Source organism: Marmota flaviventris, chromosome 4 (assembly GCF_047511675.1).
Source record: "Marmota flaviventris isolate mMarFla1 chromosome 4, mMarFla1.hap1, whole genome shotgun sequence".
NCBI lineage: Eukaryota > Metazoa > Chordata > Mammalia > Rodentia > Sciuridae > Marmota > Marmota flaviventris.
Window position 1 is genome coordinate 24,480,139 of NC_092501.1, and position 16,574 is coordinate 24,496,712.

General features: G+C 51.2%; 1 protein-coding gene across 2 annotated transcripts in view; it reads left to right on the plus strand.

The window, feature by feature from the left end:
* The first annotated feature begins 3,465 nt into the window (after positions 1-3,465).
* The window catches only part of Sh3pxd2a (SH3 and PX domains 2A), a 217,337-nt gene continuing 204,228 nt past the window's right edge, over positions 3,466-16,574 (plus strand). For both annotated transcript variants that reach the window (XM_027930218.2, XM_071610941.1), the window contains exon 1: positions 3,466-3,859. In XM_027930218.2, coding sequence (XP_027786019.1) covers positions 3,788-3,859 — 72 coding nt within the window. In that variant the 5' untranslated portion in view covers positions 3,466-3,787. The remainder of the gene's footprint in view (positions 3,860-16,574) is intronic.

Here is a 16,574-nt window from a genome sequence, read left to right on the forward strand (position 1 = left end):
TTTTTTTTTTACTTTTTTTTTTGTTGCACATGGACACAATGCCTTTATTTTGTTTATTTATTTTTATGTGGTGCTGAGGTTTGAACCCAGTGCCTCACACATGCTAGACAAGCGCTCTGCCACTGAGCCATAACCCCAGCCCAATGCCTTCATTTTTATGTGGTGCTGAGGATTGAACCCGGGTCCCACCTGTGCTAGGCGAGCGCTCTACCGCTGAGCCACAATCCCAGCCCCTAAGTATGCTTTTTAGATAAATTTTTCTTTTTTAAATTTTTTTTTAATTTTTATTATTTTTTTAAAATGAACTTTTCTTGCCTGTGAATAGGCACATAGCATGATGGAGGGAAAATATGGTGGATCTGGGCCTAACTAGCTATGTGGCATCCAGTAACTTGCTTAGATTCTTTTGGTCTCAGTTTTCTCTCCGTAAAATTAAAGGAATGAATAACCTCTCTGGTTCCTTCCAGCTGGAAAATTCTTAGATTCTAAACATTCTATAATTGCTTGTTTATGAAAAATCTGATTTTCAGTTATTGGTTTGCATCTTTATCTTGGGTTCTTTTTCCTTAATTTATCCCAAACTTTTTTTTTTTTCAGTTTGTGTTTTGTCACTTGAACTCACATAGTATCCTTGAATTGGAGTTATCCCAGCTTATTCATAGATGGAGGTGGCAAAATAGGAGTTTATCTGATCCCCTCCAGCACTGGCTCTTCAAGCCATTGTCTCCAACAGAGGCCGTCCTGAGGCACTAAGCACATAGTAGGTACCTAATTATGCACAGGCCCCATCTCCAACCTGACTTTTGCTAATTTCCATCATTTAGGGAAGAACTAGTAAACAAGTGTTGAATGGAAAGGAATTCCTAAGGCAATGGTGGAAAAGAAGTTTGCATGAGGTTGACATGTCCCTTGGGAAGGGCACCTGCCTGCACCATTTCATACATAAATACCTTTATATTTATGTATATTTATAAATAACCTCTTGGTACAGTGGGGTTGGGATTAAGTGGTGGCACTCAGTTACTCCCTCCAATGGAGATTGTCCAGGAGCATGGGAGAAGCTGGAAGTATGTTGAGGTTGTGCTTAAAGAATTGAATTTGGGGCTGGGGATATAGCTCTGTTGATAGAGTGCTTGCCTAGCATGCACAGGCCCTGGGTTCAATCCCGGGTCCCACCAAAAAAAAAAAAAAAGACTTTAAGCTGGGAGCAGTGGCATACTCCTGCAACCTCAGAGCTTGAGAGGCTTGAAGCAGCAAGTTCAAGGCCAGCCTCAGCAACTTAGCGAAGCTCTAAGCAACTTGGCAAGAGCCTGTCTCAAAAAAAAAAAAAAAGGGGGTAGGGGGGTGCTGGGTATGTGTCTTAGTGGCTAAGCACCCCTGGGTTCAATTCTTGGTACGAAAAGCACCACAAACAAACAAACTGAATTTAAGAGATGTCAGATTTTCGGGAATTTCTTAAGTGGGAAAAGGATCAATACCAGTTAGGTGAACACCATATTGCCAGGGCAGCAGGGAAGCATGGGACCCTTTCTCCACAGACTTCTTGTGTTTGGTGTCATATTCAGTGTGGATTAGGGCCCAGGAGTAGGAGAGTGAGCAGGAGAGCCGTGGTGCCCTCTTGCCTGAGCCCACTGCTCTGATTCCCAAGGGGACCCATGGTGAACTGGGCCCCCTCCTCTTTTTTCCCTGCAACAGACAAACATCAGCTCCCCTCCCCAGGGGATTGTTAGAGTATTAGAATGCTTTCCCTTCCGTAGAGGAAGGGCTGTTAGTGCTATTATGAATCCTTTTAACTGAACTCACAGACTTCCTTGACTCATCACCAGAGAAGACTGGGAGCTGGATTGGAAGTTCAATACTGACAGCCGTTTCTCCCTCCCCCCCTTCAAGGAACAAACTTTGCTTGAGAGAGGGGCCCTACTCTCCCTGTTTCCCCATCAATTAAACTTCACTGCCAGATCACCTTCTCCTAGTATTCTTGCTGCAATACCCAAAAGCATCTTTTAGCATCTCAGACAAGATGCTTAGTCTTTCTCTCTCTCTTTGTCTCTCTCTCCTTTCTTTCTTTTTGGCATTGGAATTGGCAAGTAGCTGCCCTTGTCTGATACAACTGTGAAGTCTTCAGTGCATCAAGTCTGAACCCCTATGCTCTTCTGTATTTCCTTCTCATGTGCCGTCATTTGGTGTCCTTGCACCCTTCCCCAAAATGGTTGGAACAGAGTGGGGTACTCTGCCCCAAGCAAATGTGGGAATGCAGTCTTCGATTGGTACAAGGGTTCCGATAGTGCAAAGAAGAAAAAAAGATCACAAAATTCTTCGCCCCCATTTCAGATGTTTCCATTGGTCAAAAGTCACAAAACTTCATTGTGAATGTGAAACAGTTGGATTAGTTGTGAAAGCTCTCCCCCTTTAAATGTTTGAAAGTAGAATGGGAAAAAATGTTGAAATAGTTGGGGGAAAAGCTAAATCAAATTAAGTAAAATTGTGCTCCAAGTCCAGAGATGGACAAGTGGCTTGGATAGTTGATTTTCCAGAACAGAGGGAGGGTGGTGAGAAAGTCAGAGCCTGGAGCTAATGAAGAGCTGGCCCCCGACCCAGTGGATTTTCCCACCATTGTGTGTTCCCCTCCCTGGTAGCTAGCCCCGGGAGGGTCCCAGGGGAGCCCCGGGCTTAAGGCAGCCTTGTTATGTAGTATGTAACCTTGTCTTTGGTAAATGATGTCACAGGATAGTTACACAAGCCCAGATCGATGAACGACTCATGCAGCGAATCCATCGATCCCATTTCCGGGGAGAATTCACCCTTTGTGACCCGATGGGGGCGGGGGCAGGTGTTTCATCCGAAGAGGCTCTGATTGAAGGATTTAATGCAGGCCCTTTCCGTTCCTTTCTCTTTCCGAGTCCCTGGGCAGTAACAGCCGGGTAATAAACTACTTTTCATTAAAGAGCTATGTGGGACAGGAGAGGTAGGGGGACATAAAGGTGGCGACAAGAAGGCACAAATCCTTTCCGAGACAGAAAGCCAGGATGGGGGAGCGCCGCGTTCACTTTCCCCAAGCCTCCGCCCTCCAAAGCCACCCCGAGTTTTTGTGCCCAGCGGGCTAGCCCAGTGCCGCGCCAGGCCTCTGGCTGCGCTCTCGGCTCTGGTGGGGGCGCGCCGACCCGCCCCTGCCCCTTGGGCCGCCTGCAGCCCCCTCCCCGTCTTCCCGAGCCCCTCCTCCGTCCCGGAGCCCCTCCCCGCGCGCTTCCCCTCTCCCCTCCCCTCCCCTCCCTTCCCTTCCCTTAGCTGCCTGCCGGGCCCTGCCTCCGCCTCCTGCGCCCACAACCTCCGCCTGCGCCGAGCCCCCCGGAGCCGGAGCGCCGCGAAGGGGCGCCGCCGGCCCCTCCCCGGCGCGCTGACAGCAGGATCTGGTCCCCCGCCCCGTGCCCTCGCTGGCGGGACACACCCCCGGCCCTCCTCTGCTCCGCCAGTTCCCGCCGGACCCACCGGGCGGCGGAGAGAGCAGGCGGGCGGGCGAGCAGGAGCCGGGCGGCTGCAGCGACGACGCGGGAGGGAAGGGGCGCAAGGCAGGCCCACGGGGAGCCTCCCGAGACGCACGGAGCCCTCGTACCCTCCGGGACCGTCGCCTGACCCGGGCCGTGCCCGTGGGCGCAGGAAGCCCGGGCAGCGATCGGCGCGCCGGGCCGGTGTGGCGGGTGGCGGCGGGGACCCGGGCTGCAGGAGCCGGAGCAGGGCCGGGATGAGAAGGTGACGCCGCCGGGGGGCGCCACTCGCTTTGTGGGGGAAGATGCTCGCCTACTGCGTGCAAGATGCCACCGTGGTGGACGTGGAGAAGCGGAGGAACCCCTCCAAGCATTATGTGAGTACTGTCCGCTCCCCCCACACCCAGATACCCCAGCGGGGGGCTGGCCAAGGCGCGGGGTGGCCCCTCGCTCCTCCTCGCTAGTAAGTCCCGGAGCTGCGTGCCCTCAGGGCAGCCTGTGGCTCTAGAGTTTCTTTGCAGGGCTGTGATCTTCAGGGAAACCTTTTCTGTCCTTTCTCCACTCCCCTCTCTCTGGTTTCTTTTTTTGGCATTGGAATTGGCAAGTGGCTGCCCTTGTCTGTTACAACGGTGAAGTCATCTGTCCGCCTGAGCTTTGATGGATTGGGGCGGGGAGGGGGGCGCTTTCGTCAGCCCCTAGTTGAGCGACTCCACTGGGAAAGAACATCTTCCCGGCGCTCCCCGGGGGCTCGGGTCGCTCGCGCTCGCTCTGCCCGGGATCCTTTCAGAGGCTTGCCCGGAGACCCACGCCTCCCACGTTTGCTGTCTGCCTGCCTAGGCCTGGGTCTGGGGGCAGAAGGAAGCGCGGTGTCCCCTGCCCCCTCCACTCTCAGCGCCCAGCTTTGATTTCCTTCTTAAAGCCATTGTGTCCCGTGGTGTGAGGAGAATTGTGGCTTTTCCTTTTATCCCTCCTCTGGACGTGACCCTTAACCGGGGTCATTTCCTCTTAAGTGATGCTCCATCTCCAGACACGAGAAGGCAAATGTTGACTGTGGTCTCCAAGGAAAGGCCAACCGCCCCTCCCCCTACCTTCCCCAAACTTAATGAGAAGGGGCTGAGGTTGACCGAGGGCCGGGCTCCAGGATCTGTGTGACAGTCCCCTTTTCATCTAAGCCAGTTCTGCCTTCCCATCCTTCACACCTTAGGAAGTAAACAGTGTCTTTGACATCTGAAGATGCCTATCTTAGCACCATGCTCCTGTCCTAGAGAGAAAGGAGACCCACAACCCAGTTTCCAAAGTACAGAGGACATGGTGACAGCAGGGCTGCATCTTATTTGCAAATTAAGCATTTAAAGGAGCATTTAGAATGCTCAAAGCATTAATTTTAACAATTAAAACAGGCTGTTGGTTGCTGCCCTAGATTGCACATTGATCTCTGGAGTGCCTGTTATTTCCCTGCTGGAGGGGAACTGGGGTTTGTGGTACTGTCAGCCTCAGGCTACTTTTTCTCTGGAATCACCAGAAGCTCTGAAGAGGGAGTTCTTTACAGTTGAGAAAGTGTGACTGGGCTCAGGTTGGAGAGAAGGTTAAAGTGATCAGGCAGGGAGGTAGGTGCCTGTGGGGGATATTTCCTGACACAGGATCAGGGAGTCAATCCATTTGTGTCATCTGGCTTTGCAAGCTTCTTCTACTGCCATTACAAGAAAACTTTTGGAGCGCTTGGATCACCAGTTGATCCATTTTCACATACCAGGATTTAGAATCAAACCAGTTTTCCTAACCTCTTTTCTCAAGTTTTGCAGGCTAAGTTTAAGGGTTCTGTTTTCTAGTCCTTGGCAGAGATGAGCACTGCTTTCAACAGATGGCACTCTGCTCCAAGACCCAGGCAGGTGCTTTTTTAGCTCTGGATTTTAGACATTTTAAACCTTGCCTTTTAGCTCTGACCAACAATGCCTAAGATTACAAATGCAAAATCTCTTGGCAACAAACCAGGAGTGTTTCCACCAGGACCAGGGAGGGTCTTTCTGGGGGCTCTGAAGTTAGGAGGTCTTATTCAATGCCGAGGTTGGCCACTAACTAGCTGTACAACCTTAGGCAAGTTCTTTAACCTCCGTGGGCCTCAGTTTCCTCGTTTTAAAAGTGCGAATAATAATAGTATGTACTTCAGAGGGCTGTGGGGAAGATTAAATGAGATCATCCATGTAAAGCACTTAGCCCAGTTCCTGGCACATAACAAGCACTCATTAAATGCTAACTGACTATTGGTGAGATTCTGACTAAGAAAGTATTTCTGAAAAGCAGCTATTAATGGTCTGGCAAAAAGGAAGAAAGTCTTTGGGTCGTAAGATTGATAATAACGTGTGCTGTATGGTTAACACAAAAGAAGTCCTGTCCAGTTCTCTTGAAATGATCATTTCCTCCCTCTTTACAGACAAAGTGTTTCCTGGGACAGCTCCGCTTCCCATGTAAGAAGCAATGACATAGTGTTTGGGACAGGGAGTGATGTCACTGAGCCATACAGATTTCTGAACTGAGGTCCTGGAAAACAATAAGAGGAGAAAGTGTTGTATGTGGTGGGATTGTGGAGCTGGCAGGGATCAAGGACTCATCTGGTAGATGAGGAAACTGAGAACCGGATGGAGTAATATGCATCACAGCTGTCTCAGTCTCTGAGTTGAACTGGCCTTTTGCCTGTGGTATGGGTTTTGTTCATCAATGGTACCTTAAGTCTGGCTGAGGTTGACTAGAAAGACAAATATCTGTTGGTGGAGAGATTCCTCTACATTTGGGGCATAAGGCATAAAATAGGGTGTCCAATAATAGGAAGCAGGGGCAACAGGGACAGGAGGAGCCAGTTGAGGAGGCTGTGACCCCTGAGGCTTGGAATCCCCTCCTCTCTTGGCCCTTGGGGTGTGGACCTCATGTACAAGGTTAAGTGTTCTGGGTAAAGTACTCTGGTGTGGTTAGCTGGCAGAATGTGCTGTGTCCAAGTTGTGTGTGTTCTAGAAACCTCTACACTGGAGAAGCATGCCTCCTTCTAGTCTGCCCTCCACCTATGGTGAATGCTGAGTCTGTGGTTTGGTAAATTGCAGGGGAAAGAGGTTTTATGGGATGTGCACATTAGCCAGAACTCGCTGATGAGAGAGGCCTGGGGCCCAAGCAGGAGGAGCTCCCCTGGCTCCCAAACTCCAGGAACACATGCAAAGGTTCTCTCAGGACATCCAGCCAGGGGCGTGCTCATCTCCATGAGGAGGGAGAGCTGCCTGGGGTCCTGTGCTTTGGGTCTGTTTATGTAAGACAGGCCAGTAGCCTCCTTCAGTTTGCATGGTGCCGCCAGCCCTTGGCTTCCTTCCTCTCTGCCAGCCCCTGCTAGGGGTGGGGCTGGGAAGGGCGAGCAGCTGCTGCTTAGGTCCGGCTCCTGGCTGGGAGCTGGGCCCCTTTCCTAGTTTTCATGAGCTGCCCACAGGAGACTGTAGGAAAACTGGCCACCACTTGTCCTTAAAAGGGTCCTGCTAATGCTGGATGCAAACTGCAAATTAATCCCATTTGGAAGTTTTCTGATAGGGATTGAGTTCAGCTTCACATAATTCTTTGTGTTCACATGAGTATAGGTGTATGTCGAGCTGTGTGAGAAGCTCGTTTATCTAAAGAAAACGATAGATTATGTCTGTTTGGATGTGGACCATCATTTTCTTTCCTGAGTGTTTATTTCAGACAAATACCAATCATGTACATTCTGATATCCACAGGACTCCTTAGGGAAAACAAGTAGTAGCCATTGTTAACAGCTACCATCCATGGTGCCTAACACTCAACATGCATGTTCTCATGGGATTGCTACAGTTCATCCAATGTACTCCTGTGTGGGGGAGGTTCTTTGATTTCTTTTTACAGATGGGTTAACAGGCTAAGAGAGGTTAACCAGATTGCATGGGGTCTCTCAGGCAGATCTTGGGAAATGCATATCAGTTTACGTCCAAAGGAGGAGAGATTCTAAGGTGGGCCCTCTCTTCAGTTGGAACATGAGTGGGAAGGCCAGGCTCAGGCCTGTACAATGGAGGGTGGTATCAGAGGGTTGCCTCACTGTATGGGCCGTCCACCAGGAGGCAGGTAGGTGAGTTTGATGGGCAATGATGGGAGGTCCCTGGGGACTGGGAGGAGTGGAGCAAATTCAGAATGGTTTCTGTACTCAGTGATGCGCAGAGTGAGGAATGAAGGGTGGACCCTGTGGAAATAATACATTCTCCCTGTGTTTAGATCATCACAGATTTTGGTGTTGGTCCTTGGAACCACATTTTTAGGAATTGACCCCAAACTCATTCATTTCTGAGCCCTTAGACTGTGGCTCCAGCCCACAAGGAGTGAGGATGTACAGCTGCAGTCTGAAAAGGCCTTCTCCAGGGCCAGTTCTGTGTTATGGAAGGAATGGCATTGGGCCGACTGGGTTGGCCTCTGGTTCTTCCTAGCTGTGCAACCTTGAACCAGTCACTCTGGGGCTCTGTTTCCTCCTGTAACCTCACAGGGCTTTGACCTGTCATAATTCAGGGGAAAGCTTCTACCCAGAACCTGACGCCCATCATGGGTGCTCGCGCATACTGGTTTCCATGTGGTGTTCCTCCTCACCAAAGCACTGAAGCACATCTGGGACCTTATAGGTGAAACGGAGAGCAAGGAAAGACTGGGCAGAAAGGAAGGCCCAGCTGTTCATAGTCTGATGTGAAATTGGGCTACTTGCCCCATGGAAAACACCCAGTACTGGAGAAACAGATAAACATGGGACAGCTGTTCAGACCTGGAGGGGATCCTGAGCTGAGCCTGGAACCTACTGATGGCTTCCTGATAAGCTGAGAAGGGAAGGAATATGGGTTGGGAGAGAGGAAGAAGGTGCTCCAGACAAAAGCAAGGTCAGTAGTCAGTGCCATAGAGGGGTGAGCACTCTTGCCTGCTCCCCATCTCTCTCTTTCTCTCTTTCTCTTTCTCTCTCTCTCTCTCTCTTTCTCTCTCTCTCTCTCTCTCTGTATATTCTCATGCACAGGAACAGGAATTGTTTCTTCTCTGGAGAGGGAAGTGATTGAGGGGTGATTCACAGGGCTGACGAGGCTCCTTGCTCATGGAACAACCAACCACATCCTTCAAGACCGTTGGAACAGGGATCACAGCCAGCCATTTATCCTGGCCTTGCTCAGAGCTCAGAGAGGGTTTTCTGGGGGGCAAACTGGGGTTGGGATTACCATGTGTGGTGGCAGGCAGAGGGGAAGGGAAGGGAAAAATAAACCTTTTTGATGTCAGAGGAGACTTTTTCCAGCTCCAGAAATATAAGCACCAGCTGCTGCATTTTCCGGAGAGATATTCTGGGGCCATCGGAGTTAACGGGCAGTGGAGGCCAAATTAGGGAGCGTTTGGGGGGACTTCTGACTTGGGGTTTGCAAAGCAGTTCCCTGGAAATTACCTTCTAATTTCCTCAGCTTGAGTCACTGACCAGACTATTTCTTGGCCAGAAGAAGTCTAACAGGCAACTCTGTTCTCTTTTGCCTCCAAAATAAAACAAATGATAGTTATACATACAGTAGTCACACTTACTCCTCTTGAGTTCTGAGAATCCAGGAAAGGGATAATGGATTGGGACCAAGACCCCAAATGACAGGAAGGACAAGGGGTGTGTGTGTGGGAAATGAGGTGGAGATTCTGGCTTTGGAAATGGGTCCTGAGCGAGGGCCAGAGGTGTCCTCTGCCATGACAATTGCCAAAAATAATGGACGCTCCCACCAGGGTGGTCAGCGTTCAACAGGCCAATTCCCAGAGTTGCTTCCTGCCTGGCGGGGCTGCTGCTGCCTGCTGGGAATCAGTTGCAGGCAGGCAGGTGAATGGGATGTGAAGCTGACCCCTCTCCTGGCCCAGATAACCTCCAGGCAAATCACTACATCAGCCAGGGGACTGAGCCCCTGCTGCAGGCACAGAACTGACCAGAGTCCTGTCAGGATGGGAAGAACTAACATGAGACCTTCTGGGATGCCAGGCACTGTGGAAGATGCCATTGGAGGGCATTTTGTGTGAACTCTGTTTTACGTGACTCTGGTTAACTCTCCTGGACTTGGCTCTCAGGGGGAAGACAGTGGCAGCTCACCGGTTTGGGAATCAGAGATGGGGAATCACCACATCCTGAGGGCAGGAGAGGTGCCTCTGGGGATGCTGTGTGTCCTTGAGTACTGACTCTGGTATCCCTGGCTGGAATTCCCATCTCCTTATACTGCCTCAGTTTCCTCATCTGGAAAAAAAATGTGGGAGATCGGACCTGGTTCACAGGCTCGAGTCCTCCACGTGAAGAGCTTAGAACGACACCTGGACACATCCAAGATGCAGCATACATATTTGCCATGTGAATCATTAAGTCTCTAAGATGCTCAGAGGAGGGAGTGCTCCCGGTGACCCAGAGTTTTCAGGGAAGGAGGATGGCTCAAGACAGGCTTCGTGGTGGGCCTTGGGGAGTAATTAGGATTGGCTAGGAAACAGTAGGATTGAGATGGGAAAATCAGGAAAAGGGATTCCCAAAAAGGGAAAAGCAAAAGTGCGGAGGTGGAACGGGTCAGGAAAATCCAGGCAGAACCTAAATGTGGGGAAGAAGGATGAGGAGAAGGTCACAGCCAGATCCTGAGGGCCTGGGGTGGCAGCTCAGGGAATTCAGAGTTTATTGAATAGATCCCTAGGAATCTCTGTTTTCTCACCAAGGCTGGGGGGCAGTGGCAATGGCTTCTTGGTACCAGACCTTGGGTGGGCTCCAGAACGGACTCTAGGGTTGCTCTTGCTGCCGTGGCTGGAACAGGGCTAGGTAAGGACTGGAACCTTTTTCTAGTTCTGCTTTGGGGACGCTTGACTTGGCCAGATCCCAGTCCCTCCTGTTTATAGCTCTTATTTCTAGGGGTCAGGCTGCCCCATAAAAGTTGATTGCACCCAGGCTCTTGGGAGGGTGGGCTGTGGAGGAAGAGAAGGGGGAGCAGCCAGGAGTGAGGTGTTAGCTGCTGTGGGTCTGGACTGCAGAGGGCCCTGGCTGGCAGGCGTATCCTTAGATGGCCTAGGGGCTAATACCAAACAGCTCCACGGGACCCAGGATAGCTTCCAAGTCTCTCTCAGTGTCATCTGAAACGTTCACACTAAGGTTGCCTTCAACTCCAAGAGCTTTCTGAACTCATTTTGAGTATTTTAAATACAACTACTTCTTCATTTATTTGACCCCCACCACTCCTAGATGTTCTAGCAAGTCTTATTCTTCAGGTGAAATGTCATAATAAAAATAACAGCACACGTTCTGAAATGCTTTCTATGTGCTAAGAGTTGTCTGTGGATATTCTCAAACAGCCCCTCCAACCTGCTGGCGTCCACACCACCCAGGGGAGGGCCTCCAGGCTCAGGAGCCCAAGTGAATGGCCAGCCCATGAGTTGCACTTGTCGTGGAACTGTGGGCTCCAAAGCCTGCTGTGTCCCCTCAGAGACCCTGCAGTCCCTTAATGACATGGTATGAACCTAGGGGACTGGGCCCCCAGGGGGTTCAACCTGAGACCTTACTGGTTAGTCTCTCCAGCCATGAGCTCTTCCACACTTCACTTTCCCCTTTCTGGAACTCCATTTGCCCATGTGGAAAAGGAGGTGACTGCTTCCTCTCCAGCCTGCCTTGCAGAAGCCATGATGACTGCTTTGCAAAGCACTGAGCCCAGAGAAAATCACTGTAGGAGGCTCCAAAGCCCTTAGGCTGGTTTCTTAATCCCGTGTGGCAGAGGATACTTTAGGAAAAGAGCTCTTCTGGACTCCCAGAGAATCTCAGCAAGGCTTACCTGCCCAGCCTCCTCTTGAGAAGGTATAGCCAGGCTGACTCAGGACACCGCAGACCTTTCTAGAATACCACCTCTGGCAATGACACTTTGCTTCTTTCCAAACCTGTCATTTTGGGGAATGGGAAGAGATATGCCCATCTCTCCTCCTCCTTACCTGAGGGGAGGAAGCAACTCCCAGGCGGCTGAGTTAACAAAGAGGAAACAGCTGTGCTTTCTGCCCAGCCACCCTGAGGCATTCTCTGACCCTTTGCTGTCATTTCCCTCTGGCTGGTGAGGAAGCCACCCTCCCAAGCCTGGGTGGAGGCACAAGCAAAGCAGAATGGGGCAGAAGCCCTTCGGCCTGAGTGTGTCAACACAGCATAAATTATGTAGTAGGGGCCAGTGTGAGGGGCCTAATCTGTCTCTGGGATCCCAGGAGTGTGAACTTCAGACCCGGGCTGTTGATCACTCTTATCAGATCTGACCGAAATTCCTAGGAACAGGGGATGGGGTTGCTGCCCCATGCTGATGGTGAACCTGCTGGGGGCACCAGGTGGGGTATGGGCTCAAGAGGCTGTGGGCTGGTTTTCTTTGCCCATCACAGCACCCTCCCTGGTAGAGGCCCCTGCATTTTCTTTTCTCAAGGAACATTCTTACTTGGTAATAGTTGAAGCAGAACTTGACCTGTTTTACGTCACCACCATTGTCACGCAGCCACCACACATTTTGTGCCAGGCACTGCCAGCCCTCTGATTTATAATCTCCGGCCCCAACACAGACCTGAAGGGGCTACATTTTTAACCCCAATTGACTTGAGCCTGCAGTTCAGAAAGGCAAGGTTGCTTGTCAGTCAAGCGCACAATCAGGAGTGTTTGCCCCTCCCCCAGCTGCTGTCCCTGTGCCTTACACACTCCAGGGTTGCCCAAGGTCTCATGCCCAACATGCTGTTCTCCTGTGGAATGGCACCCCCATTCTTGTTTGGGAAGCCTGCCTTGCCACTTTTGCCCACCCTGAGTGTATAGGGGCTGTTCCTGTCATTTGAAGTGGCTGCTTTATAAACTTTCATGGTAGGCCCGATTCTGATCCAGCTTTATTCTGTTTCCTGATGGCCCAGACCCAAAAAGCTATTTTAAGGGACTTGCCTGTGTGGGAGAATTTCTCTTTGTGACAACAGAGGAGGAGGCCCAACTGCCTGGCATGGTGCTAGCAGGGCAGCTCTCAGAGGGAAACTCCTGAATTCTGCCTTCTGGGCCGGAAGGGATTAATTGAGCTCTCAGCACAGTGCCTGGCACCCAGGAGGGACATAAGTACTTGTTGATGAGGACCAGGTTCCTGGAGGTGGCTGCCAGGATTTCTGCTGGCCTAAGCCCCAGGGGGTTGGCAAACTGATCCTTCTCTTACAGAGTTGAGGTCTGTCCTAGAATGATGTCTGAGCTTTGGTTTCAAGCGGGATTCGTTATTTAGTCATCGCTCATTGGCAACTTGAGAAGAGCAGTCTCATTTCCCCCATGATTTCGGAGCTGATCAAGGCACCCTTCCAGGTGGGGAAGTGGAGAATTGAGTCATTGGAACCCCTTTTAGGTGCAGGCACTGGGCTAGGGCTCCTTGTTTGTTGTCTCATTTGACCCAAGGCAGGCCCTGGTCATCGTCTGTGTCGTATAGATGAGAAAATGGACTCAGAGAGGCACCACATCTTGCATCTGGTGTTTACTGGCGGTAAATGGCGGGAGGCAGGGTTTGAGCCCAGATCTCTGCAGCAACAAAACCTGTGATGTTTCTACTGGGTTCCCAGAGGTTGGGTTGCAGGGTGGGTGTCCTTTTTTCCCCCTGCCCAGGCCGGAGACATCCACTCATGTCAAAAGTAGCTGCACGTGCGTGGCCTTTCTCACCCTCTCTACTCTCCCTCAGACTTTGGGCTCTGTGGCTGTTCCATGCTCTCAGGGGGGCTCTCAGCCTGCTTTGTGGCTTTGAAGGTGGGGGACTGGAACACTTAGCACTGCCCTGGGTTCAGAAGAAAGGGAGTTCACCAAAGGGGAGTGTGTTGCAGTGGGTTTCCCTTAGAAGGCTGGACATCCAGGGTTGTCCAGATGCCTTTTCTGACAGCTCCCTCAGAGGCCAGAGACTTGGGAGCTCCTGGGTCCCAGATAAAGCATCAAGGATCTGGATTAAACCCCAGGTCACCTGCACCTATCTTATGGGTCTGCAGCTGCTGGTTGAGATAAGATAACAACTTGCTGGGCTGGGGATGTGGCTCAAGCGGTAGCGCGCTCGCCTGGCATGCTTGCGGCCCGGGTTCGATCCTCAGCACCACATACAAACAAAGATGTTGTGTCCGCCAAGAACTGAAAAATAAATATTAAAAAATTCTCTCTCTCTCTCTCTTTAAAAAAAAAAAAAAAAAGATAACAACTTGCTACCGAGAACAAGCCTATGGGGAGGTATGGTCTCTATTTTGGGTTCGAATTTTTCTTCCCCTTCAACTCTTGTCCAGGGTCACTTTTGAAGGCCTGGCCCTTCAGAGGTCCCAGCTGCAGGGTTCTGTCCTCACCTTGAGGATGGTGGATAGCACAGCTCAGTGGTTGGGAGCAGGGGGCAGTTTAATCTCCTGTCGCTTCTAGCTGATGCGTAAAACTCCAGCTTCAGGCAAAAACCAGTCTCTGGAAATTGGAATAAATCCCTGGGGAGAGACTGGGGTGCCAGCGGTTGGAAGTTGAGGGCAAGAGGATAGGGACAGGGCATTGAGGGCCTCTGCCCATTGTCCCAGGTGGGTTATGAATCTCAGCCCTGCCTCTTAACCTGTTTCACTTGGTCAAGACCTCCATGGGTCTCTGTTTCCTAATCTGTAAAATGGGAATAATAATAATACCTACCCCATATGGTTGTGACTCTGTGTAGTGCTTGGCATATAATAGCTGTTCAGTAAATGGCAGCTGTTGTCATTAACATCATTATCATCCATGATTTTGATCCATTTCTTCCACCTTCCGGAAGCTTCCCTGACCTCTCATCCTAAAATATTTCCTGTCTGTGCATTTTAAAAATGATTACCGTTTTACTTCTCATTTAACATCAAGAATGGCCTTGGGTTTCCAGCTTTTGGCAAGCTGTTACTTACTCATATTCATTCTTCACTGCTCGATGTTCCCGAGCACTGAGAACACAGCAGGGCGGATGAAAACCCCTGCCCTTTTGGAGTTTACATTCTGATGGGAGAAGGGGAATAATAAACAAACACATGGGTAAACCGTCCTGTGTTAGATGGGGGACAAATGCTGTGGAGAGAACTAAGGGAGGGTGAGGGACCCAGGGAGGGCTGGTGATGTGGGGGTTGCTGTGCTTTTTGTAGAGGGTATTCAAGGACAGCCCCACTCTGTGGGTGACTTTAAATAAGACTTGAGGAAGGCAAGGAAGTGAGGCTTGTGTCTATTTGGGGAAAGTAGTTGAGGGAGGAGGGAACAGCAAGTGCTAAGGGCCTGAGGTAGGGCCATGCAAGAGCAAGGAGGCCACTGTGGTGGGGGCAGGGAAGGAGGTCAACCTGAGCCTCATATCCCTCCCCGACCTGGGTGGCATGCTCTGCTCAGGGATGGGCCTCGAAGATGGAAACTGGCCAAAATGCTGGGGGAAAAGTGACTGGGGACTCTTGGGGGTTTGACCCTGACCCCCTAGGTGGGGCCCTCTGGGGAGATGCAGTCGTGGTCAGCAGTGATGGGGACAGGAACTCCAGGGTCCCGGACAGTGTGCACATTAGGGAGTTTTGGAGGCTGAACATAGTCTTATACCCACCATGTGTGAGGCTCTGTGCAGAAAGCCAGGAGCCAGAAGTGGGGAGCCCTGTGAGGGCAGCGTCCTGCCTCTTCCACACCCTCCTCAGGCCAGCAGAGCTTCTGCATCATGGTAGGTCCCTGATCAGTGTGATAAACCCAGACTGAGGCTTTGTTCTAGCAAAGCCCCTCCCCCCACACACTCCTATTTTTACCACAGCTTCTAACTTACAGTTGAAGGAATTGGTTGGTGGAAACTCAAAACACATGTTCTATCAACATAATCTTGTAAATGGTGCTAAAAGTCTCAGGTCAGCCCACCAAAACTCTTCTCTTTCTCCGAGTCGACAGAATTACATCTCAAGAACCAGAGGTCTTCAATTCACCTCCATTATGGGCTAACCTGGGAACCTAAATGCTCGGTGTATTGATCCAGGAATACTATCTTCCGTATTCACAGCGAGAAGGAAACCCCAAGGCCAAGGCATACAGCAGTGGCAGCACTGTTGATATGCCAGGCACGCTTCTAAGCACCTTTAATCCTCAGAACAACCCTATGAGGAAAGCACTAGGGTGCTCCTTTCTTTGCTGATGAGAAAACAGGGGCACAGAGAGATTCATTTACCAGCTGGGGCTCAGAGCCAGGCAGGGGGACTCAAAGTCCTTTGGGAAAACTTGCTCCATAGCCTCTCAGGGAATCCAACCAGCCAGTCTCACTGCAGCCCAGGTTGGCCCCCTGTGGGCCTTGCCTGTGACACTCATATCATTAGGTGTCCTGGACTCGGAGGAGAGGAGTTAACCCGTGTCAGAGTGAGGGGATCCAAAGCCATGGGAGGCCGGCAGAAGCAGTCTCTCTTCCCCAGACAGGAAAAACCATTTGCTCCTGGAACTCGACACTGCAGGGGGTGGGTTTGCTCTGGGAAGTTGTCTTCCTGGGCCATTTGCAAGTCCAGCCCAGGGGGCTGGGGGTGTTTGTTGGTGAAGGCCAGATTAGGGTGTCTGGCAAGAGAGTTTTTGACACCTAGACCATTCAGCTCTCAGCAAAGCCCAGCAGGTGGTGGAGCATTGATTTGCCTGGGGTCTGGCAGCCTCCCCACCAGGCCCTGCTCAGCTTATTGTTGGATGGAGGCGGGTCCTACCCAGACCTTCCCTTTTTCCCCAGCGCCCAAAATAAACAGCAGCTGTCCTTGGCTCCATTGTCTGCTGGCCCCAGGCTCTTGTTGGCCCTGCACCCTTGGGTTCCATGGCATCAGGCATTGGGGCCCTTTGGCTCTATGCTATGGAGCCAGCTAGTGTGCCCTCTCCCAGGCCTGTTGCCTCCCCTCTGGCACTGTCCTCTCCTGTCCCGGGAGGCAAGTGTGAATGGTACCCCTGAATTCGACCTCAGCTGGGCTCCCTGGCTCTGCCCCTTATTTAGCTCATGGCCTTGGGCAGGTAGCTCAGCACCAGTCCTTAGTATCCTTGTCTGTAAAAGCAGCTCATAGTAACTCTGCAGGGTGTTGTGAGAACTAAGTGCGGTGCTGTTG